At 35.3% G+C, this 26,043-nt stretch overlaps 1 protein-coding gene across 9 annotated transcripts in view; it reads left to right on the plus strand.

Annotated features, from left to right (window-relative positions):
- LOC149778530 (uncharacterized) overlaps positions 1–26,043 on the plus strand; it is a 71,126-nt gene that overhangs the window by 10,866 nt on the left and 34,217 nt on the right. For 3 of the 9 annotated variants that reach the window (XM_089939403.1, XM_089939405.1, XM_089939404.1), the window contains exons 2-8: positions 3,617–3,712; positions 4,433–4,597; positions 7,360–7,599; positions 8,669–8,805; positions 9,777–9,860; positions 17,258–17,371; positions 18,852–18,986. In XM_089939403.1, coding sequence (XP_089795529.1) covers positions 3,640–3,712; positions 4,433–4,597; positions 7,360–7,599; positions 8,669–8,805; positions 9,777–9,860; positions 17,258–17,371; positions 18,852–18,986 — 948 coding nt within the window. In that variant the 5' untranslated portion in view covers positions 3,617–3,639. The remainder of the gene's footprint in view (positions 1–3,616; positions 3,713–4,432; positions 4,598–7,359; positions 7,600–8,668; positions 8,806–9,776; positions 9,861–17,257; positions 17,372–18,851; positions 18,987–26,043) is intronic. The other 6 variants (XM_089939407.1, XM_089939408.1, XM_089939409.1 and 3 more) reach the window with 3 other exon arrangements.

Raw genomic sequence — 26,043 nt, forward strand, 5'->3', positions numbered from 1 at the left:
TTTCGGGTCTGTGTAACTTCCGGTTGGAATCATCATTTAAGCAAGGATAGACGGTACAATTAGCGTTGAGAGAACAGGGTCATGTGAGTGAAATAATTTCGTTATAACATATATGGAATGAAGTCTCCTTATAGTCTCAACAGACAAGCCAAGTTTGAAGCATTTTAGATTAATTTAAACATGCTACATTTGCATCATGAAAATGTTGGCTGGTTGTGGGTTTAATGCCATTTTCAGCACATGAAAGGCTATACATCGCAGCCAGCATGATGGATGAGGAACCCGGCAAAAAAAACCCCAAAAGAACCATCATCACATAGGAAGGTACTGGCAACCTTTCTCACATACCCATATTGGCCTAGCCCAAGATTCGAACCTATGCAGACAGAAGTGAGTTGGCAGTAATCGGTAATGGCGAGCGTTTTAGACCACTCGGCCATCTGGGGCCCCGACATAAAAGAAGCAAATACAGTTATAACATAAGTTCTCCAACTGACGTATTGACCTCCTACTACAAAAGAATCATTTAATTTATTTCGTGTTTATGTGTGTGTGTGTGTGTGTGTGTGTGTGTGTGAGAGAGAGAGAGAGAGAGAGAGAGAGAGAGAGAGAGAGAGAGAAAGGGGGCGGGAGCGGGGGAGGAAAATAAAGCAGGACCGACAAGAGGGGGGTTCAGCCGGGGCTATATCGTAAGGGGGCCCGGACCGAACAACACTTTTGTTTGAACAAGAACTAGGACAAGCCCGGGTGTTTCTTATCCCCGGTCCTGTGATCGCTCTCTATGGCCCTGCGATAAACTAAATATATTTGCGTACTAAAATACCTCCCCATAAAAGAGCCACATCCCATTCCCCAAATCCTAGACAGAAACATTGACATATACGTGAATAAGAATCTCTTACATACATCACCACCAATCCCAACAAAATATCCAGCATGACTTCGGATAGAAGTTTTAGAAATAACTTTGAACACTTTACAATTTAGATCATCAGATAGTTGAGGTTAACATAACATTAGCAAATCGATCGTTACATTATAGCAGATGTGGATCTGATGTACTCATATTGTTAATATACACACCGCATTCACTCTTGGTTTTTGAGAAATGCTGTTTCAGGTGGTTTTTAAAAATTGCAACTTGGTGATTGAATTTAACAAACAAACCAATAAGCAGCACGCCAGTTATTCATAATTTTTGCAAATAGGGAAGAACATTTCCTCTCATCATAAATTTTGTATTGGGGTATTTTTCTAAGCTGTAGGTTGCCTTGACTTAAGAATTGTAATGGAGAGCCCCACGATGTCACGTTCCGCAGGGATATAGATGTACTGGTAAACAACCCTATTCATTATTACATGGTGCCGAATTTGGTGTTGTTGATCTTATTAAAATTACATCTGCAATTAATGTTGGTTTTGGTTGGTACTTTACGGTACAGCAACAAATGTAGGCTATTTAGTGCGGAGGCACTTTGATTAAAATACCTTGCCTAAGGACACGTCACGATATCTCACCCGGAGGTGGGATTCTAACCCGCGCCCTTTCGTTCTCGAATCCAGGTTGCCAACCATTGAGCCACTGTGGCCGAATTAGTGGCTGTAATAAATAACATAGACCAGTTTAACATAAAGGTACAAAGTTTATGAAATTTCCTGTTCACTTAATTTTTGAACCAGTTTAGTGGCTTTCAGATCTGGTAAGAAGTGGAAATTTGTGGTGTCTCCTTTTGGAATTTTTTTTTTCTTCCCCCACCTCAAGGGCTGGCTAGACTGGCCATCTTAATGCCTTCCTGGGTCAGACTTACCACAGCGGTAGTAGTGTTGCTTCATATTGTTTCGGAACGATAGAACCTTTCAAGTGTGTATGTGCTGTTTAACACCAATCAACAATCAAGCAATCAATCGACCACTCCATCTGAGTCTGATACCGAAAAGCAGTCTTAGGCAACGTTTGTATATTCTAACGATGACACCGTATATATCCCCCTATAAGTCAAGTCCAGCTACAAAAAACATAAACCTTGATCTGCCATAGCATAATGCTATTGATTACTCAGAGTAAACGGCATAAACCCAGATCCGCCGACGCATTATGCGACAACAGAACTGTCCCAGTTGGAATCGACTATTACGGGAAGATATACAGTATTACGAATCTATGGTCTTAAACAAAGTAACAGAAAGGAGAGAAAACAATATAGTTTTGTAATATTTAACAAATAATGTATTTCCTTAGAATACAAAGTGAAACTTAATAAAGAACTTACAGTAATGCGAAATAAATCCCAAAAGTAGTCCAAAAATTACATCACCATTCCTAATTAATAAAGTTCTAATTGAATTCCAGTGGTGTTCGAAATAAGATTCAGCGCTAAAGGTATTGTTATGTCAGTGGCATCCTGTAATGTGGTGATATGACAACAATTTGTTGATGAATCACATTAATATTATTCAAGATGTCCTTAACTGAATTCACTATAATTCCAAGTTAATGTCTCTCACCATGAATATTATTTATGAACACTTTGTATTTCCAGTGAATAAATAATTTTGAATAAATAAATTCCACCCAAATGAATACAACAATAAGACCGCTTTCTGCTTCGATGTTGTCGCAAGAATAAACAATTTTTCCAGTAAACAAGATTATAAAATCCCATACTTGACCTAGTCACAATTAGCATTTTCTATAAAAAAAACCCCAAAACCCAACCTATTACTTAAGGAAACTTCCATTCTAGACGATTTTGTTACTAAAATTATAATAAAGAATGTGATAAACATCACGTACAACATGTCAATCTATGTGGAAATACCAGTATCCTTGACTCAGATTAAGGTAATGATCTTATTTATCCTTCATCCATAGGAAGACTAGCTCTAAACAGGTAAACAATAAACTTGATTTTAGACAAGGTCAAGTACAAAATACAATCATCCATATAATTAACAACAATTAATACAATTTAAAGAACAACAAGCAATATAAATTAAACATACATAACAACAGTACACGTATTATGAAGGAAAAGTATTTGCTATTTGCTAAGGTTGTCCTGTTGCTTTCAATGCAAGAAATGAACATATATTTGATACGCAATTATATAAACCGTATATGATCATCTTAGGAACGCTAGTGTTATTATTGCGCCCTAAATGATAATAAAGTTGTCATACCAATGTTGCGGTTCTCCAAATATCTCCTACAGAGGCAGTATGTCTATGTCTCTGTTTATGGGAGCATTGTTAAACTGTCAAAAGTATTTTATAGTAACCACCTGCTCAACACGTCAACACATTGGCTCAGACGGGAAAATTAATATCATAGCAATTTGATCAAAGAAAGAATTATATTGTATTCAGGAAGAAGCGTTTGAACATTTAACACAAATTAATCATTTATTTGACATCTTGATTTTTTTTATTGTTACCAGTGTTTTTTTTCTCTGATATGTACAAGATGCTTTGTAAAATGCATTGAAGTGAACTAAATCATATCCCTGGAAAGGTTCTCATTGGCAGGAAACATTGACTTTCTCTTAACAAAACATACCACTAGTCAATTACCATGGCTTTTCTTTTATACTAAATTATACTTTTCTTTTCTTTTCAGACCGAATCTCACTAAAACCAAAGATGCATATTTCAACAATATTAGCAGTTGTTCTCGTGGCGTTCGTGAAGATAAGCTATGGAAATCACATAGAAAGTAAGTATGGACAAGAAAAGTGGGAGCGTGCAATGTATTTGAATTCGGATCAAATATTTATGTATGCATACGTTCCTCTCTCTCTCTCTCTCTCAATGTGTGTGTGTGTGTGTGTGTGTGTCAAGAGCTTTTTTTTTCGCGATAATTATTCCGTGATACAATCAGTAGGACGTTTTATTATATCTCAGTTACAATATCGCTTACACGTTTGTCATGGGAAATAACGTTTTCGTTTTTATAAATGCATTCTAAAAAGTTGATCTCGAATAAATGCATATCAAAGTTACCTTAATATATTCCAAAGTCAGTAATCTGTGTTGTCTGATAATGTGCGCAAGTCTTCCAGAATGCGTTGTTAGTTAACGAAGACATTCCTCACTCTTTCAATAGAGACATCATCATCATGACATTAACAAAAATAATTTTACTTCCACGCTTTTAGTCCCATTAAAATAGCGTTTGAAGTTTAAAAAAAAAAAATTATGTATATTTGATTGTAGTCTGCTATTGCCTCTTATTTTACAAAACACATTTCGAATAATGTCGAGTATATCCATTTGTTGAAGATGATTTTCTTATTGCATGGTCTGCGTCCGGAATCTGCAATCAATGAATATATTGACATTAAGGAATCAAAATGGCCGACTTAATAGATCATTCGCTTGCTTGCTTATTTGACTGATTGATTGATTGATTAATTGATTGATTGAATGATTTCAGCCGCAATGGCTAGATCCAGAGGGTTTGGCGGAGGCGGCGGAATAAGAGGAGGAGGGGGTTTCCAGGGATTTGGAGGTGGAATCCCAGGCAGGGCTACAATTCCCGGCATGCCAATGCCCGGGGACGCTGCTTCCTTTGCTCGTATATTTGGCGGCGGCGGGGGTGGTAAGAATGTCCATCACTCTGTCTGTCTTGATGACCGTTTGTCTGTGTTCATGTCTTGAATTCTCTCGCTTTCTGTAATGTTTGTATGCTTTGCACCTTGTGTATTCATATTAATATCTTCAAGTTGGTCTTTCTTTTTGTCTGTGCGTCTGTCTGCATGTGACCTCGATTGGTGGTCCTAATAATGCCTGGTCATCTGACTCTCATTTTGCTCATTTTATTGCACGGTCTTTATTATTGTAAGGTCCATATTATCTTTTTGCCACCTAGTTTTTCTTGTACTACCCAGCTTATGGCATATATCATTTAGTCCATGGTTTTATGAGGCCACGTGTCTGTCCATGTAGTACACATTCATACTTTTTCTACTTGTTCACTCTTTAGAAATATTAATTAAGGGTCCTTCAAATATCAAAATAAGCTGTTGTCAAGCAGACTAACATAAAAGAAACGTGGTTGTCCCGCTTATTTTAGTAGCGCATGTACCCGCATATAAATCCAGTAAAAATTCAAACAGCATAAACCCAGATATGCCGTCACATAATGTGCCGTCAGTTCTTGACCTATGCAGTCTGTTGGAAGTAATCCGTAGAACAAACAATATAGACCTGATCTGCCGGCACATTATGGGAGGGCGAATCATGGTGTATGCTGTTTGCAGTTTCACACATCTTTAAAGAGAGCCTATACAGTACTCCATATGCAGTACTATGATGATAAATTTAGCATTAAAACTTCCATTCCTTGCTTTGAGTCACTAATAATTATTCTTCTTAAAAAACATGGAGCACCTCATCATATCCTGAAGTGGATAATTAGGCTACCTAAATGAATATAATGTAGCCCTGATCCAGTATTCTGGACCGCAGTCTTGTACCTGGCCTCAGGGTACCATATACTATTTCTGTCTGCTTTTAGTGCAATATTATAAAGCAAATTGTATCAATGACAGAATTTATAAGATAACTGTAATATTAAAAGAGGGATAAGAGCATTCATTTTTTCTTTTACATACATACATACATACATACATACATACATACATACATACACGTACGTACGTACATATAAATACATGCATATGTAGATGTATTATTACATACCACAATGTAGGACTTGATGTTACATACATACATACATACATACACGTACGTACATGTATATACATGCATATGTAGATGTATTATTACATACCACATTGTAGGACTTGACGTTACATACATACATACATACATACATACATACATACATACATACATACATACATACATACTGTTTCGCTCCTACGCATGTGGTAAATATATAACTTTGCGCGGATGGGTGAATTTTTGCATTCTTCGGAAACGTTGCAAAAGTATAACAACTGTACAAAAATGATATGTTGGAGCTTACGTGAACATTTGGGATCTCCAGAGGTACAGTTCTTAGCCTTCGTCTCTTTCAACAGCTTTTAGAAATACTCTTTAAAGAGAAAAGCCAAACCCGAAAAAAATATTCCCTACTCAGTGTTTATGACAGCAAGGTTTTGCAAACACTGTTTAATGTACATTAACTAGAATGAAATATTTTGTTCTAAAAAAACAATCGGGATATTGTTATATGGTATCATTTAAATCATCAATTGTTTTGTGTTCTGATGTTTGGTTGACATTAATACCTGTTAAATCTAGGAACATAGAATGGATAGGGATAGTCTTTTTGGGAAGTATCATTTTCAACTTTTGTTTGGTCCAATGCAAAAATAAACGGACTATGCCATGAAAATACCATTATAATATCGAAATTAAGATTGCACTATTGCATGCTTTTGTATTTTGCCCTTATCGTATTTGCGTAATCAATATCGCACTTAACAACACTGCAAACGACGCCAGATTGCAGAACTAACAGACATATACGCTAGCATGCCATATGATATATCATGTGACCTGTGTAGTGACTAAATATGCATGACACTGTCCCGAAGATACATCAGTTATTTTCATGCCACCATTAATTCATCGAACATATATAACATGTGAAATGATATATCTGTATAGAACGTGAAGAATATTACATTGATGTAGCAAATACGGTATTATATCGAATGTTTCAATTTTAATTAAAATATTCTTCTTATTAATTCCATCTTTTATATCGTCTGGATTATAATAGGGTAGAATTAAAGAAATAATTATACACTTCCTGATTAACCAATCTATGTATACATTTCAGTACTGTCATATTTTAAGAGCAATACTCATGTGTGTAATTTTTAAAAGTTATGTTACTTATATTTTAAAACGAGACCTCTGTATGTGCTCGAAATTGCTTCATGCAATGATTGCATCTTTAATGCTTGCATATCATGCTTTTTGATAGATGCTCAAACACGTGGCTGATATTTCGATTAGGCTTCTAAGGGGAAGTATTCACCTAGTAATAATTTGTTCATGTATCTGTTAAATGACTGACGTAATATGTCACGCATTTTTATGTGATGTATTTTTGTAACAATATATTACCATTATATAATTTGAGCTTTTAAGAGAAAATTAGAGTAGATTTTATCTCTTCTATTCTCATTAAGCTCTGCTGTCTCCTGATTATAATAATAACAACATGTCGTAACACCTGTAAATTATTTAACGTGAAATGATAATAACACCTGTTGAAAATATATTTCTGTGTAAATCACAACTATGCACCATCCTAGACACCGGTATGTGAGAGGGTTCTGTCCTGTCACACTTCATATTTAGTGCATTTATCAAACCTGACAGCTATAGGCGGAGTACCAAGAAGACAAAGAGGAGGATTGCAAGGGGACTTATTTGGCGGATCTGGTACCTTCCAAGGGGGCTTCTCTGATGGGACTTTGGTGGGCGGACGAGATGGTCTACCCATGTTTGGCGGCTCGGGACAATCAGACCCTAGAGGCGTAGCTGACGGTAGATTTGATGGATCTATTGGAACTGATTTATCAGCTCTTTTTGGACAAGGCCTTGTTCCACCCGGCATAGGTATCTAATTTAACACTCGCAAAAAATTAATAACCTTTATATGGTTAAATGTCTGAGAAGAATATAGATATGATAGTGGTAATTGCGTGCCTTTTAGCGGCAAAATGAACGCTATTTATAAAAAGTCATTTAGTCTAGAAGTCATTTACAACATATAATTGTTATTATTTGCTCAAAGTCTAGAAATATATTGCAACTCCATCTTTGTAAAGGAACTTCATTCGTATGTAACAATCTTCAAAAGAAGCGTGTAAGAACAAGTAAATAGGTAAATATTTGTCACAGCGATACATGTGTCCAATATCACGGGTAATTTCTAGTGCAGTTTTGCATATATAGACATTCAGAAATAATGTCAATAATTATGGTTTAGTCCACAACGATGGCATGGTTTGCACATTTTTGTTGCAAAAATTGTTACGCTGAGATGAGGACTTGTCTGAAGGAACGCAGTCTTACTAGTCCCACAATACACTTGGACAGAGCTTATTTCGACACGATAACTCTTCCTGCATTCTTTGCAGACCAAGCTGAGCTGGAACGTTGGTTTATTACAGGTTGATATTTAAGATATTTCTTATGAAAATTGACATAGATATCGAGATTAACAATTGAGGTAAACAAGCAGATATGGGGACAGGCCATTATATACAAATACAACATATCACTGCTTAAGTTGCATCTGCCATGTACGTAAAATATTAGAGGAACTGACGTAGCGTGTGGTGCAATCTATGTTCAGACCAACGTTAAAAAAATTGCGCTTCAATGATGCCGTTAGCTTTAGCTTTAATAATTCATCAGATTATAGCGAACGCAGCCTTTGCCTCACTCATTATGTAATGTTGGCGAATGTCAAAGCAATTTTCCCTTAGTGTCATCGTATCATTTTAAAGATATTTTATCTCAAAAATTGTTTTGTATAAGTTCCTCTGTGTTATCTTGACTCTATCAAAGTGTTATAAATCTAGCGTATGTTGATATCGTGAATATCATGACAAATAAATATCCCTTTTGTCTTCCTTGCTTAGACATAGACGACCATGTCAATTAAACAATGTCTCTTTAGGTTTGGGAGGTACGTTTGGTACCACAGATGGAGGTTTCATGGACCCCATGAGCGGACAACCTGTGCAGCTTGTATCCACTGGAGTGGCTGATCAGTTTAGGCAGGCTAGAATTGGCAATGGTGGTGGACAAACTCAGGTGAGTTAATTTAGCATTTTAAAAGAAAACATTATCTTTTCTTCTATTCTTCCTAAGGTTCCACTACGATCCTTTTTATTGCATCACCATTACTATCTGTTGCAGGATAACGATTTCAAATGTCGAAAGTCGTTGTCCGAGTATTGCATGTTTCTTACACGTACACTAACAGTAAGTGAAATACACAGTTATGCGCATTGTCAAAAGTTGGCTTTACCTTTGGTTTTTATAATTTAGTTGTCATTTCTGTATGTTTATTTGTATTAAATATATACTCTTCGCGTGGTCTCAGTCCAATTTGTGTTATTCCTTTTGGGTTTTCATATGTTTTCTCCCTTCTGTGTGTCTATTTGTAGTTTATAAATACTTTTCGCGTAGTCAGTCCAATTCGTTTTATTCTGCTGTTTGATACCAGTATATATTTAATATTTCTGCTTGATGGTTCAACAAGCTTTTTACGGATTAGTGTCATCTCCATTTCCATCTACATGCATTGCTTCCCACCAAAAGTACTTAAATGAGATCTGCTTGCTGAAGATATTATATTCAAAGAGATATATTAGTTCTTGACCTGGAAATAATAAAGCATTTGATTCAGACTTCAAAAATAGGTTATATTCACTGCACCTTTCATAAAGGACATAATAGTATTGATGCGAAAGATTTTATGGTGAGACTGAATCGGTAAGCCATCAAGGTCAAACATTAAATCATGTACAGTCAAGGTCAACTATTACTTTATTTACAAAGTCAAGTATTACATAATTTACAGTCAAGGTCCTTACAATACACAATGTTCTTTTCCTGCCCTGTTGATTTGTTTGCGAACCTAGAGATTAAAATGTTATGACCATGCATGGTAAGCAATAATTAAGTTATCATTTCATTCATGTTCATTGCCCTTTCGTCCGACAAATGACAATATATCTGTACACTTACACTAAAGTTCACGTTTCGGAACATTCAATTAGAGTTCCTCAAGCGCAGACCCCTTCGCCGCGTTCCTTGGAGCAGGTAGTAATTCCGGCTTCAGTGCTACGGGAATAGCTGGCGCCGTAAGTATGTCAGAATGTTATATTGCTTGAAGCATTCTAGTTTTGCAGAATGATTGTGGCAGTCCTTAAAGCAGAATGCATTTCATATCCCATAATGCTTCATGACAATAACATCTTAATTCCATTGCCAGAAAACCTTCTGGGCACAAACTTATTAAACAAAATATACAGACTTTTATTATCAGCAATAAAACAGCACATTACATTGAAACCAGTCTTGTTCAAACCAAAAGATACCACCAATTTATAAAGGTAAATGAAGCATATTGTTGGAGATGCACGCAGATGTCAAAAATAGATATCATAATGTAAGGGACACAACTTTTAGCAAAACGGTAAGCTTTAAATTTTGAAAATATTCTCACTGGCTTCACCACAAAAACAGTTAAATAACATTTTTTGGATAAAGTTTGTGCAAGGGAGGTTTTGGGGCTACAACTCTGGGCAAGGAATCAAGTGCGTGCGTGACATGATTGTAAAAGTTCATGATTCACGTTCCATGTAACTTATGAATATGCTGTTAGCTTCAATTCCTGACTTACAACTTAGGGTCTGGAAGAGGTATATTATGTCACATTTGCTCGACTAGACCCCTACTGCAGTCAATGTATATATGGTTTTATTCTTTCTCTCTCTCTCTCTCTCTCTCTCTCTCTCTCTCACACACACATACATTAATCGATGCAAGGTTCCATTCCTCTTTGGAACGAATAATAACTCTTAGATTATTTTGGTGTTTGAATATATATATATATATATATATATATATATATATATATATATATATATATATATATATATATATATATATATATATATATATATATATATGGGGGTGGGGGATGTTTGTGTTTGCGTTGAGAGACAGGTTGCTTTGGTGGCTGCAAGCTGTAATTTTAGTTCTTTGCCTTTGTTAATTTGAAAGATGACACATACGGACATAATGTGCTTTGGTTAGCTTCTGCTACGTTCAGTATAGAACAAATCTGTATAACACACTTTCATTTGATTTGCACATATGCACATTAAATGAGACTATCTAATATTTACAAGCTAAAGAAAATATATCAATTACTTGGTGAATTTACAGACAGGTAGACGGTACCCTCTGCACACTCAATGCACTTGCTTATAATATCAATAAGAAACAAAACGTATATGCATTTAACTTTTATGATAATTCCAGCTTACCTACATTACCATTACCTACATTACTATTTCAACACACACACACACACACACACACACACACACACACACACATATATATATATATATATATATATATATATATATATATATATATATATATATATATATATATATATATATATATATATATATATATATATATATATATATATATATATATATGTGTGTGTGTGTGTGTGTGTGTGTGTGTGTGTGTGTGTGTGTGCAATAACAGATTTAGGAATGAAGCGTCATTTACATGCGTTAAACAGCACACTTAGCCATTTTGCCACTATCATCTCTCTGTATGTATGTATGTATGTATATATATATATATATATAGAGAGAGAGAGAGAGAGAGAGAGAGAGAGAGAGAGAGAGAGCGAGAGAGAGAGAGAGAGATTTTCTAGGCATAGACACTGGAAGGTTTTAGAAGTCATGTCCTTAAATTCGAATTTTAGGATAACAGTTTGGAAAATAAAACCCAAAGCTATTTTAATACGGTGATTTTATCGGAAACAATAAATAAGGACCAACGTCCGTTTGGAAGGTAGAACATATTTGTAATTTTATTTTATATGGGTAATACGAATGTTATGAGGTTGCTTTTTATGAGAATGTCGATTTTATAAATTTTAAACAATGCGGTCATGAATGGAGCATACATACTGACCTGCTTCGATTTTAATAGACACTTTGGATGTAAAACCCGTGAAAATCTGATTTTATCGCATTTTTCTAACTGTCTAACATCAATGAAGGTTAACGAGAGCATGTTTAGTGGGCTTGAGAAAAATACGTGAAGTTCAGACTGGAAACAAGTGCGCTTCTGAAATAATGGGATGATTCACAGCCTTACAACGAAAACATACACTTATCACATTCACATACGTTAGTAAATAACTAAAACATGACATTCGTTGAGGTTTTTGTTTCTTTAATCCGAGATTTTGTCAGAAAGTTGGATTTGGCTTGAATATGGCTAGAGTTTACTGATGATTTTTCTTACTTTGTCTGGATGGTAGGTCAGGATAAATGTAATCCGATCAGCCTTTTCATTCTCTCTATATTTCAGTTGGTCATTGCGGTTCGTATGTTTATCCCTCTGTGTTGCCTAATTATCAGAACCTTGTCGTAGCCTCGGTTAATCAAATGTTCAGATGATCTTCAGATGTTGTTTGGAATGTTTCATTGTCGGAGTAGATTCTGCGTATCTTCATTGCCTGTCTTTATGAGATGTTCCGAATGCAGTATTTTGGATGACAACTGGTTGGGAGAAGATTCTGGTGTTTATTAGGTGGTTTTGAGCAGATGTCTAAATCATCAGTAAACACTGGCCCATCGTGGAATCGTGTGACACACTAAAGTTAATCCTCCCGAACAAACCTGTAGTAGCATATCTGAGCCCAAGAACCTCAAAGATATCCTAGTCAGGGCGAGGCTAACGCCAATCACTAACCAAGACCACTCTAGGAAATCTGGTCCCACTGGCGATAAAAGGTGCAAAACTTGTCAACATATGATAGAGACCAGCATATTTTCCAGCACAGCGACTAGCGAAAAACTTAAAATACATAATCAAAACAAAACGTACAAAACAGGGAATGGAATTTATCTCGTCACAAGTAAGATCTGTAGCCTTCAGTATGTCAGAGAAACAGAAAGCTACACAAAAAGCTTAATCGCAACCGATCTGATTTGATGACAAGGAAGCTGCAAAGAAGTCCAGATGCAGAACACTTCTCCTCCAGTGGGCGCACTTTTAGTGATATAACACTTATTGCAATTGCTTATAAGTTCAGGTGGAGTTCCGAAACCAGGAAAGAAAAGGAATCTTACTATATACACCGCCTTAGAACATTGAAACCAAGCGGGTTAAACCAAGAAGACAAGAAAAACAGACACGCATAAATAAAACCATTTTTTTCACAGACAGCACATTTTCTTTTTAAAATTTCGCTAAATTGACTTAGTCACCCAGCAGCCAAGAATTACTACTATAACAATGAAATATCCGGGATATAATATGCACTTACAGAAATTTAAGTAAAACGTAAAATAACAGATGATGATATAGCTCATCCATTTTTAGGTCAATACAGAATATTTTTCAGCATCTGTAGTAGGTTAAATAAACTTGTTGAAACAAAAAATTTCAAGCTTTTATTCCTGTAGAAATAGTCATTTAATTTTTTTTAACTTCAACGATTTTTCTGTTATTTTGTTTGTGTCTTGTTTCTGTTTTGTGCTTGCCACTGAAAAAGGCTCATTTAGAGTCAAAAGCGCCCAAGATAGAAACTAGTTTTCGCCTGTTGTCCGTTTATTGCATTTATCTTAACCAATCCCTGACACCTGTGATCCCCTGCTGGATCCAGTGCACTTGAAAGGACTGATATTCGCCATTTAATTTGTATTCTTTATATTTATATGACACCTCCCTCGAGACATACCAATCCCAAATAAAGTCACCCAAACATGCAAAGAACAAACTTGAACTCTGAAGGCGATATTATTATTATATCATTCGAACATGCGTGCCTATTCTGGGCAAGATGCAAAACTGGAGTAATCTTGGTCTTTTCTGTCACGTCAGGAAAAGCAAAACCCAAAGCGAAATTGGGTTCATCAGGCGCATTGATTTTCCCATTTTCGGAAAAAACAAAACCGAGCAGTACAAACTTTCTGTGCAACAAAACAGTACATAACGTACGTTTCCTTAATGCATATTTAATAAATAACAGGTGTACTGGGCATATTTAAATTAGGAATTGTACTCTTAGGTAGATACACTTTTTATATTTTGAATAAATACATTTGTTTTTAACTTGTCATAATACGTATCATTTTCTCAACTGATCCTACAATGTAGAATCTTTTGCTCATGAATGAAATTCAAAATGGCTGCCGCTGGCACTCATCCTTTTTTTTATTTCGGCGGTAAAATGGATATATGTCCTTTGTAAACCTTCCGGTGTCTTCAGTAATCTGTTAAATTATTCAAAACAGCAGCCATATTGATAATTATACATTGATAATAATCTCATTCAGGAATGTCTGGTGAAATGTTGCATAATTATGCTTTGGTATAGCTTATTTAAACTGCCTTGATGTTTTATACATTTTATTATAGAGTTGAACTTGATATTGTCATTAATTTTTTTATATATATATAATTTGTGATATGAAACTTACTGGTAACGTTTGTTATTTATCGCTTAATTTATTAAGTGATGTTTTATAAGTCATCTACATTCATTTACTAACTTCTCTGTTTGAAGTCAACCGCAGACGGCATTTTAATATTTAAGTTAATAGAGTAAGTTGTATTTTCTAAGCTCTGAACATTTCCAGTATCAAGGATAGGTACATTTCCTACACGATATATTTTGCTCAGTATTTGCTTTTCGTTTGTTTGTTTGTTGTTGTTTTATTTTTCCTCACATATAGCGCACATGATACAAATTTGCTCACAATCTCAACTGAGCCATCAATATATTATGGTAAATCTGTTTTAAATTTTCATTTTTTATGCCATGGATGGATGTCAGACATTTTATGTGTCCATAGCTATCCTTAAATTAATACAATTTGCCAAACTGAGTATGAGAATTTACTTAGTGTGATAAATATATTCAAAATTATTTACAGTCACGCGAAAATTTTTTGTTATATCTGGTAACACTTGTCTTTCACAATATCAGTGATAAGTATGAGCACTCTTGCCAAAGGGCGTCTCTGACTGCTGTTGACTGAGTTTGGAGTAAAAGGTTCTGAATGCTACTTGAAAAGTTGTACGAGTTCAATGCTAGTAGTTAAATATGTAGCAAAATGTGATCATGTACGTGAAAACCAGATGCGCAGGTCCATTCACTTTACGTTTGAAACTTACAGTTGGTTGCATTTTTGTAACCATCCGAGCAAACATATTTGTATTGCTGTATGGTATAGCAGAAAATCAGAAGTATGGGTTGAAATGCCTGTAATGTTTATGGATAACAATACCCATTAACATGTCATCTCGCAATTTGTGGTCGGACATTATGATTAATAGAACAAAAACAAAACGCATTTTGAAACAAGTACATACTTTCGGTCAAATGTGTCTTCTTTTATAGTGACACCGACTAAAGGGATAAACAAAAATGAAAATATCAAATAATTTACACAAAAAATGTCGGGCATTATCATTTAGCCGTTTTGGCCAAGAGACTTAAAAGAGAAATTCATTGTCTGTATTATAAACTACAAATACAGTCAACTACTTTTGCAGTCTGCACAATGTATATGCATTTATGTTCCACATGCCGTGTTGTACACGTTTTGTAAATTCTGTACACCTATAAATCCAAGTTGTCCACTTTGGGGAATGGTTCACTGAATGTCGAGACAAACAACGTATTTGCCTTGCACCTATGTAACTGGTTATCAAAGCATTATGACATAACAAATGTTTTGACAGTTCCTGCCCTGACAAGTATTGCCAACCAATTTTCTGGTATGACGTGTGATTTTTGACTGTCTTCCACACATCGTAACTTACGAGTATGCATCGTATTCTTAAGTGTATCGTGATTTTTGGGTATATATTGGTATTCACTACAGTTTCCAGTACATTATGACTATGCAAATATAAAAAAGAGCACCTTTCACTGTCATAACTGCGCATGCTCACACTGCTTACAGTTGCCTGAATCCTCACTGATGCATATACTTTGATACTCAGATGAAGAATGTTTAACTTTACATCGTCAAAATTTATAATAGAAATCAATGCATCAGAAATATTTAGAATATGAAAATTCATCGCAATAATTAATAATAATAATAATATATTTTTTTGAAAACCCCAATGAAGATGTCATTTTTGGAACTACTTTCTTTTCCCATTTAGGAAATACGTTTGCCCGTATTTATGTTATTTAAACCTATATTTCCATATTAGACCTATCTCATGTTTTCTTCTTTTGCTCCCTCCCTCCCTCCCTCCCTCCCTCTCTCTCTCTCTCTCTCTCTCTCTCTCTCTCTCTCTCTCTCTCTCGTAGCTCCCTTCCCTCTCCATCACGAATAAACAGATCCTAAAATGTATAACGACTGTAGACCCTCCAGTATACAGTTATGTACTCGAAATCATTTTATGTGTAGACTGCCAGAGAAATGTCAGTGACAAAGATTGTTCAGGGAACTGCTGCCAACTTTTCGAAACGTTTCGTATTTATACAAAGTAAACTATGCCGTTAATCATGTAACATTTTTCAAAGTGTTGACAATTTGACATAAATACTAGGTCCATAAACCATGCACTATCCTCAACATCACATATAATATAGGGTATAATTGCCTATTGATTTTTATCAGCCGTGATTAGAGTCAGAAATTTTGAGAAGTTATCGGTACATGTCGTGAACTAACTTCACGGCTGAAATTTCACTTCCGTGTCTTTAACAGTTTCTCTTTACTTCTTTAAAAGACGAGTGTCTTCACAGTTGGAGACGGGAAGTGTGTCTGCTGTCAAAATGTATTCATCCGGTTTGTGAATATTCTGGTCATTGGGAAGTTTTGGCATCTTGGTTCGCTTGTAATGCACACTTGAATAAAATTATATTTATATATATTTACGGTTTGCATGAACTATCAATGCAAGTAAATCGTTTAATCTTCAGGCACCTCCAAATTGGAACTCCTATGATGCACGCAGACAACGCGTTGAAAATACACTAAATTTCGCAATTCTAGTTATTCTTTGGCATCGTAGAATTTATTTATTCATGTAACCATTTTAATATGTTGGATAAATTGTATGAACCTACTGATTCTTTTTATTTATGTTATGGATCGAAGTTTTATAATAATAATAATAATACTAATAATAACAATAACAACAACAACAGCAAGAATAAAAATTGCCCATTAAATAAAATCGAATATTTTTCAAATGGTGAAAAGGGTTTAAAAGTTGCGTTTAGATATCTGACTTTATCCCAAATTAATTTGGAAGAGGTTAAAATCAGTTTTAATAAGTTTTCTGTTTTCTGTACTTAAAATAAAAAATATGGTAAATATAAAATCTTAAGTAGGTTTTTTATATTTGCACTGGTGTTGTGATTATGATGCGTTCATCTTGTAAAAGATTCCGCTTAGCTTACCAGTTTCTAAGTAGGCATGTATACACCACACAAAACTGCATCGTAATGATGAATTGATAATAGGGTGATGGTTTGTTTAACGGGAATGATGGGGAACCCCTCATGATCCAGCCCGAGACTGACCCCGAGGGGGCCATAGATTTCGTCAGACTGTCCAGGAATTTGAGACAAAGAAGAGTAAGTTGAACGCTTTTATTGTTCTCTTGTGGATTAACCTAAAAACGAATTACATAAGCATAAATGCTTCTTTTTTTAGCTATCCATTATGTATCGATAACATCAATCTAATGTATCTTTGGTGATAGTAAAGTTGCGTATTTATAGGATAAAATTATAATATTTTGACACCGAGTGACCGACGATATATGTTTTATAAAGATGACATGAATCACATTTATTTTGTTGATTTTCTAAGTCATTCATCTCAATCACTATTGCAAAACATAATTAAAAAGAGTGTGAAACGCTACAGTGGTCATACTTTGTAGCTAGCACAGTGGGGTGTGGGGGTGGGTCACACATATCGCTTTCAACACAAGGTTATAAAAGTCATATAGGCATCTTCTCGCTTATGCGTTTATTCGTGAGAAATGTCTTGTTGTAATAACTCTATTTTTCCTGTTATTTTCTAAACGCTAGTTTGAATAACGGCTCCTTTGTGCATACTTGTTTTTTCTCGCTATAATACATTTTCTGATACATTTGTCTGCTATACCACTGCTTTCGGAAGTCACGGTCATAACTTCTTTTTCTCTTTACATGAGGTGTAGATTTCAATTATGGTTCATATTGATTTTGAAAGTTTTCATGAACATTTATGAAAGTAGTGAAGAAAATATTTTCCAAAACTCAGATTGATCTCTAATAATAATATCTAGCAAAGTCCTGTATAATTGATGATACTGATTTAGAACCAGCTCTCATTCGAAAATAGATGTTATACATAAAAAAAACTACAGCAAAATATCATGTCCTTTGAAGTACGATAAATATTCCTCTGTTTAAATTATTGGACATGACTGTATGTGTATTCCACTTTTTAAGATATCCAGTATCACAGACGTAGACGGGATTGTTTATTTGTATTCCTCTAAGTAAGCTAGCCAGTATCAAAGATTTGGAAAAACAATTTATTGGCAGTCCTTTTTTATGATAGTTATTGTCATATATTTTGACCTGCTTGTGTATTTGTATTCCTCTCTGTATGCTAGCCAGTATAAAACGATTTGTACTTGACGATGTATTTGAATGTCTTCTCTTTAAGATGGTTAGTATGAAAACATATGGACCTGACTGTGTATTTGTAATCTTCTTTGTAGTTTAGTATCAAATATTTGGATCCGTGTATTTACATTCCTCTCTGTAAGCTAGCCAGTATACAAGATTTGGACCTGACTGTGTATTTGTATTTCTTTGTATAAGCTTGTCAGTATCAAAGATTTGCAACCGACTATGTATTTGAATTATATGTAAAGGATATATGAACAATTTGATAAACAACTATTTATAACATCATCAAATAAAGTGGTTTCGAATACTTCATCTCTCATACACTCCATAATGTAATAGTCCTATTACATTAACATTTTCTGAGTACGCAATAAATGGGTCTCTTTAAATATGACTTAAAGATAGCATTTGGAAAATTCTTGACCAGGGTAATGGCAGATCTTTTGGTTCAGACCCTAGGACACAGTTTCGTGCCCAAATGACCAGGCAGCCAGTGCAATTTATATCTACGGATACTTTTAACACAAATAGAGATATCCAGTCGCAAAGAATGGTTGCACAAGTAAGTAAACTAAGATTAACATATTTGCATGAATCATTCATGCCATAATGTTTATTGAGATTGATGTTATCGGCATCGAAAATAGAAAAATATCCTTATGCCCGACAATCACGGTTGGATATCTATTACGGCTTTCAGTGTCTCGCCATTGAAACGGAAATAAAATGATTCGAAAATTGAAATCATCCAGATACGTGAAATAAATTGGTTTTAAGGCACACGTCATACTATGCCAATGCATTGACAGAATGATTTAAAATGTAAAACTTTACTCCATCGATAGATTGTCTTATTACGTGGGCACTGAACATAGATGTCAAAACCGAGATAATTTCTACCTCATTTACAATTCATCTGTTCTGTATCATGTGTCCTTTTTCTCAATTATTTGTTGATATCTACAAAGAATATTTTGTCAAGAAGGATTTTAAAATTCATCCTATTACTATTTCTTATATTCCGATATGTGTGTGATCGTGTTTGGAGCGTAGACAACCAGTGCAGAATAGTTCTATCCTATTTCACACGTGACGTTTGTCCTAACTGGTGCACTATTTTGACAGTCTACTGCAAGCAAAGTACAAACAAAGTAGCAAACGATTTCAGATTTCCATTATCACGTGACCATGTTTAAACAGTAATCCGGATAAACAACACGTTCTTACTAAAGTGAGCATTGCTTGAAGTTAAGTGCCCACAAACAGGCCGTTTCGCACATGTACGTCTTCTTTAGTATAAGTTCGTGCAGAAGCCGTTGTTCTAATTAAGTTTTAAACATTCTTAATCTAGTTATTTATTGTGAAGAGTATATCAATTCTTGATAACACCCGATTCGATGATTATTTCATTTTATTTTTGCATGCCTTGAGTAATTCTATGAATAAGAGTGGTCCTTGTTTGGATCTGTTAACATTTGTATCATTGCGCAGGCTATGTGCAGTAAACAGTTTGGACGCGTTATTTTGCTATTACCATATCCGTTTCAACCACCGTTCTTTGCAAGCTAAAGTGCGCTAACGTCACTAAATGTTTGATACTGAATATTTCAGTGTAGACTTGGTCTTTACGATCTATTTTAATGTTAGGAAATTTCATTGAATGGTTTTGCTGTTTGACAGTTGCATCCGTATTCACAATAAGCCATTTGATTCAACCCTCATTTTTGTCGTTTAGAAATGTGAAAAATGGAATTCTTCATTATGCTTCAGTGTAGTGTAGAAACTACAACCCATGCAGGTCAAACATTTGCGCCAGACGCTGGCAAAGCCTCGTGTTTGAAGCGAAATTGTGACCATATGGACTAGTTTCCTTACCATATGCCAACGCATCAAGGATTTTATTAACCTTGCCCCAGAGAAAGATAGGTTCACATACCTTGCAAAGGTTATGACATCACGTCATACAAACGAATACTGTATTGCTTCAAGGATACAAATTATATTAATATTCTAAAATGTTGTAAGAATAACAATTGCATGCGTTTCTTAAAAGAAGAATCTTCTCCACGCATGTGAACAGAAGAGGAAATTTAACCAGAAGTAAGATTTGCAAATAGAGACCTTGCAGGCCTCGTGCCTGACACAAATCAAATCGCCTGGGGTTAAATTTCCCTATCTTGCCCACCTACGTATGGTAGATTATATGTGTCCTCTAGATTAAAGTACCCTATCTGATATTAGCTTCCGTTTTCGTATGACAGATGGCAATACAGTCATCTCGACGTCGAAACTTAACATGCTATAGTTAATTACGATGTGATCCATACGACAGACACGACTGAATTCATTCTTTTATATTTGTCTTATTTTATTGGTGTCTTTAGATTTCAATCATAACTTGGATTTAAAAGGTCCGTATACTTTCTGTCGTCTTGCCTAAAGTTTGTTCTGTGGAAGTATATGAACGAAGAGAAAGACTTCCACTACAGAGCTGAATGTGATTATAAATGTGTGTGTGTGTGTGTGTGTGTGTGTGACTGAGTTAGGGTTTGGGATGAAATGGTGGAAACTTTGTTCTCTTCCCTGTGTTGTCTTTATATGTTTGTATGTGTTCTTATGGTTTCAAATTCTTGAAATAGAAAACGGTATGTATGCATTTCTGTCAGTTACGATGACATCACGATGAACCTAAACTCACGCTTGAAGGAACACCTAATCCAGTTGTTGAGGAAACATTAAAGTTTTTAGGTATTATCTTTGACAGAAAACTGACTTTTATTCCACACCTAAATAACTTGAAAGCTAAATGCTTAATATCTCTAGATCTACTTAACGTATTAGCGCACACTGACTGGGGTGCTGATAGAAAATGTATCCTCAATTTGTATAGAACGTTTATTCGATCCAAACTAGACTATGGTTGCGTTGTTTATGGTTCAGCCAGAAAAGTCGTATTTGAAAATGCTTGATCTAATCCATCAGCAAGCAATACGACTCGCTCTGGGAGCATTTAAGACATAACCGTATGAAAGCCTCCTCGCTGAAGCGAATGAACTACCTTTATCACATCGTAGAGACGTTCTTTCCGCGGAATATGCTCTGAAATAAGAAGAAAATCCTCTGAAATCCTGCTTTTTAGTCTGTTTTTCAACCCAAGTACAAAACCCTATACGAAAATAAACCAAACGCCAGACCTTCGTTTGGCATTAGAATATCACCCATCCTTGACAGTACCAAAGTTGATCTTTCTAGAATCAGAAAATGTCTATCTCCGAAACACCTCACTGCGTACTTAATAACCAAAAGTATTTTTTTTCGTTACACGGTTGACAAAAATCTGAGACTAACCTGACCATGTTCCACAATATTTAAAAACTACACAAGAATTTATACTGATGGAACAAAGGATGAGGAAAAGGCTGCTGCAGCCTTCGTTTGTGAAAAAACACAGAACATAAGCTCGCTTGCCAAATGGTACATCAATTTTGTTCTGCCGAAATAAGAGCAATAGACTTTGTTCTGCATTATATCGAAAACAAACGTATTTTAAATAGCATCATCTTCTCCGACTCGCGTTATTAGTACTTCAGTCACTACACAATAGAAAACTGGATAGCCCATTATTGACCAATATTCTCGTAAAAAATACAGAGTTGAGTATTTCCCACAATCTAATATACCGTTGGTTACCCAACCAAACTGGTATTAATGGGAGTGAAAAAGCAGATCGTGCTGCTAAATTGGCCATATGCCTCGAACCATCTGATTTTAAAGTACCGCACACTGATTTTAAACCTAGTATAAAAAGTCCTTACGTCAGAAGTGGCAGGCATCATGGAGAGATGCAGTGACTAACAAACTTCATGCAATCAAGCCAGCCCTAGGAGAATGGACTCCTTCCTACAGAATCATCCGTAGAGAGGAGGTAGTCACTGCAAGAATTCGAATTGGTCATACCTATATAACCCACTCCCACATACTAAAAGGTGAAGACCCAGCAGAGTGCGTTACTTGCAATAAACCATTGACTGTTAAGCACTTTATGACAGAGTGGTTTCGAGCTGCAACCCACGCGCGATCTGTACTGAAGGAATGTTTGGATGCAATAAACGTAAGTTGTATTCTAGAATTCTTAAACGAAGTAAACATTTATTCTAAACTGTAACTTTTATGCCATAACGCTGAGACGTTTTATGTAATGTATATACCGTCCCTTACATTCAATACCTTTTCATCTGTCATCATTAAGATACACCATTTACATTCCCCGTTGATTGAGAAGCTTTATTTATTACAGTTTCCATCCTTCGTTTTACTTTCAGCTCTTTGGTTTTATATCGTTGGTTGATAAGAAACATTTAACCACTTTTAGATAACACTACATATAACATTTTGTATGGCGTTAAATAGCCTAATCATGCTGATGTGCCGTAAAAATAGAATCAATCAATCATATGTTCTTATGTGTTTTCACCTGTGTGTTTATCTATCTCTCATTGTTTACAATCCAGTGAAATAGATTATAGAATGTCTTAGCTACGTAGTAATAAATTGGGATTTTTATATGAACGCGTACGTTCACATGCTGGTACCAAGAATTGGACTTCCTTCCAGATTTTCAGTCTTTTATTAGAACCTTATCGAATAATCTTGCGGCACTCTTTTTCAATAGGGTTTGAGAGATGAATGTTCTTTGGTATATGTATATATTGCCCCAATCAGGACATTCAGAATCGTGTAATGTTTCATGAAGTTTTGATTAACCTCAATAAATTGGTTTTAGTATATACACGGAGAACATTTATAGAATAGTTTATGAAAAACAATAGGACAAAAAAGCAAAACAAGTCGATGATTCGCCCCAAGTGCCAAAGTAATAAAAATACGAGGACATGACATTCATTCAGTTTCTATCACTCTTCGTAGAATGCGGTGATTTTAACGTTTAATTACAAAATGTTTGAATCAGTACCTTTGACCTTAAATCAGACAATGACAGAATGAATCGTCATTGGTTCTAAATTGCACATTTACTTTTTCAGTAGACATTGACCGATCATTGCCACTTTGAAAACTTGAAGAGAAGAATCGTTGTTAGTGTGAAAATCTATCTCTGTAACATGGCATAATAATCTTCAAAACAGTAGTACTTGAATCTGATATACTTCGCATACTCGAGTTCTGGCACTCCCCCCCCCCCCCCGTAACAGCTTAATAGCACTGAAGTCATTTCGATGGAAGTCCGCTCATCCACGCATTAATGCAGCAGACGGCAGCTGTGCACTGTCGTTTCTGGTTCCTTATTGCAAATGTTTTACTTCAGAGCAAAGCATCTGAAACAGAGCTCTAGTCCATAAAGTACTTAGAGAAGTCACACCACCAAGCAATAAGCAAACGTGGTGAGTTCCATTAAACGTAGCTTCGCGTGGCTGTGCAAATTATTATTACAAGGCCATTTACATAGCTTAACGTATTAGCACTGTGATGCGATCGATTGGTCTTAACATTGCAATGCGATCGATTGGTCTTATTGTGATGTGATCGATTGAACTTAGCATTGTGATGTGATAGATTGGTCCATCTGTGTTTGAATTTGTGATACAACATTAACGTTTGGACAGTAACATTTATGTTATGCTTAGTCTCAAAAGTAGTGTTATGTTGCGTATTTTGTTCCTGTGCCTTAGTTATTGGTTATATTGATTTGAAGAGGAATGCCTTTCGCTCTCCCATCTGTGTTCTTGCTTCTCTGTAACTCTAAATCAAACTTTGCACAAATTTAATTGTCACTAGATAATATATCGCATGTAGTATTCATAGGACTAACCCAGAGGCTGAGTTCATTGGAAGAGAAAAGTATGTGAACCATTTCCGGATCTGACCGCTCCGATGTCCTAGTGGTTAGAGCGTCTGCCTCGGCTGCGGGAGGTTGTGGGTTCGATCCCCGACCGAGCCATACCAAAGACTTACAACAGTTTTACTAACAGCTGCCTCGCTTGTTGCTCATGATTAAGATGTCGGCCTGGTGTCAGTATAATGTGACTGGGTGGGACATCATGCTACATGTCTGCGACATGATGCTCCAGTGCTAGGCATCACTATAAGCTGCCACACTGCAGACATCGTAGCGATATGTCTGAAAAATTGTTAAAGCTATTTATTTTTGGTACATTTGTAAATGAATAAAAACGAGTAGTACATAGGATCCCTTTACGATGTGTCATGCCGCCTTTTGTAAGGATGAGGAACAAAAAGTAAATCGATCCTATTAATGCCATTTTAAGACAGATTTTAATGACACTTTTATCTTGCCGTAAGGCATTACTAAGCAGCGCGCTTCACATAACATACCGAAAAGCTGATTGTAATATAATAGGCTTTCTTGTCCACTTCTAATCTTTTCACTTCTAAAGACGTCGTTCTCTATACGTTTCTAAGAAATACATTATCAACCAACCGTATTTGTCTTCACGACGCTGGTTTGCTCGATGGTGAAGATCGGATCGACAGTATATTAGTTGTGACAAGTTATGTAGCATGATGACGTGTCCATTTAGTTAAGAATAGTATACACCATGTAACGCTTAGATATTATATATAACATCCCGAGCTTTCCTTAGGCGCAAGGCCAGCTTTGACTTGATGTGAAATTGGGCTTTTAATCGCCAAACAGATGACCAATTTAAGTTTAAAAATTTAAACTAAAGTAATATTAAAAAATTAATAGTTGCAATGTGCATGAATGTATCAAGAGTAAAATTGTAACATTCCAGTCCAAATCCTATTATTATGAAATGTGTACGAATGAATTTATGTTTTATATATTCTTTTCCTTATAAAGTACACATATAATTCTTTGTTTAGATACATGTAGATGACGCGTGTTTCAGTATAAAGTTAGTAACACACAATAACAAAATATTCTCTGAAAATATGAGAAATGTATTTATCAGGAAAGAGTACAACCAAAAACAAAATGAATTATAAAACGCATTAAAAATGATGCCACTCTGATGTGTTTTCAAAATAATGTGGTACTATTATATTACAGAACGTACTAATACTTTGAAATATAAATATAGCATTGCTTTGCTTCCTTACAGCAAACTAAATATCGCTTAAAGTTAATATGCATATAATGAATACTCCTAGTAGAAATACTTCTATGGACGCTCCCTTCTATAAATGTTTAGCTATTTACCACAGTAACAGTGCTGACACTTTGATACATTTCACTAATGGAATTTATACAGTAATATTGAACAATACTGTATAATAGATTGTTTTGTCTATCGAGTCAATAGAGACGAATGCAACCAGGTAGATAGTGCTGCTGTCGCTTAACAAGATTAATTCTACGGAACATGAATCTCCAACGGTGAAGAACATATTACATATTTATTTTATATCATTTAGAGTATTATATAGTATGAATGTTTGCTGCACTATTGTGAGCTCTATAGTAGTAGCATTTGCTCTTATTATATGTTCATTTTTGTCTACGTTAATTTTACATTGTCACAATTGTGCAGTATTTTACGATACATAACACATTCATATTGCACGCACGTCCACGACACATGTGTCTATATATAGTATAGTGATTTAGGAACTGCTTT

The sequence above is a fragment of the Sinohyriopsis cumingii genome, chromosome 17 (assembly GCF_028554795.1).
Source record: "Sinohyriopsis cumingii isolate HCF-2022 chromosome 17, ASM2855479v2, whole genome shotgun sequence".
In the NCBI taxonomy this organism is placed as follows: domain Eukaryota; kingdom Metazoa; phylum Mollusca; class Bivalvia; order Unionida; family Unionidae; genus Sinohyriopsis; species Sinohyriopsis cumingii.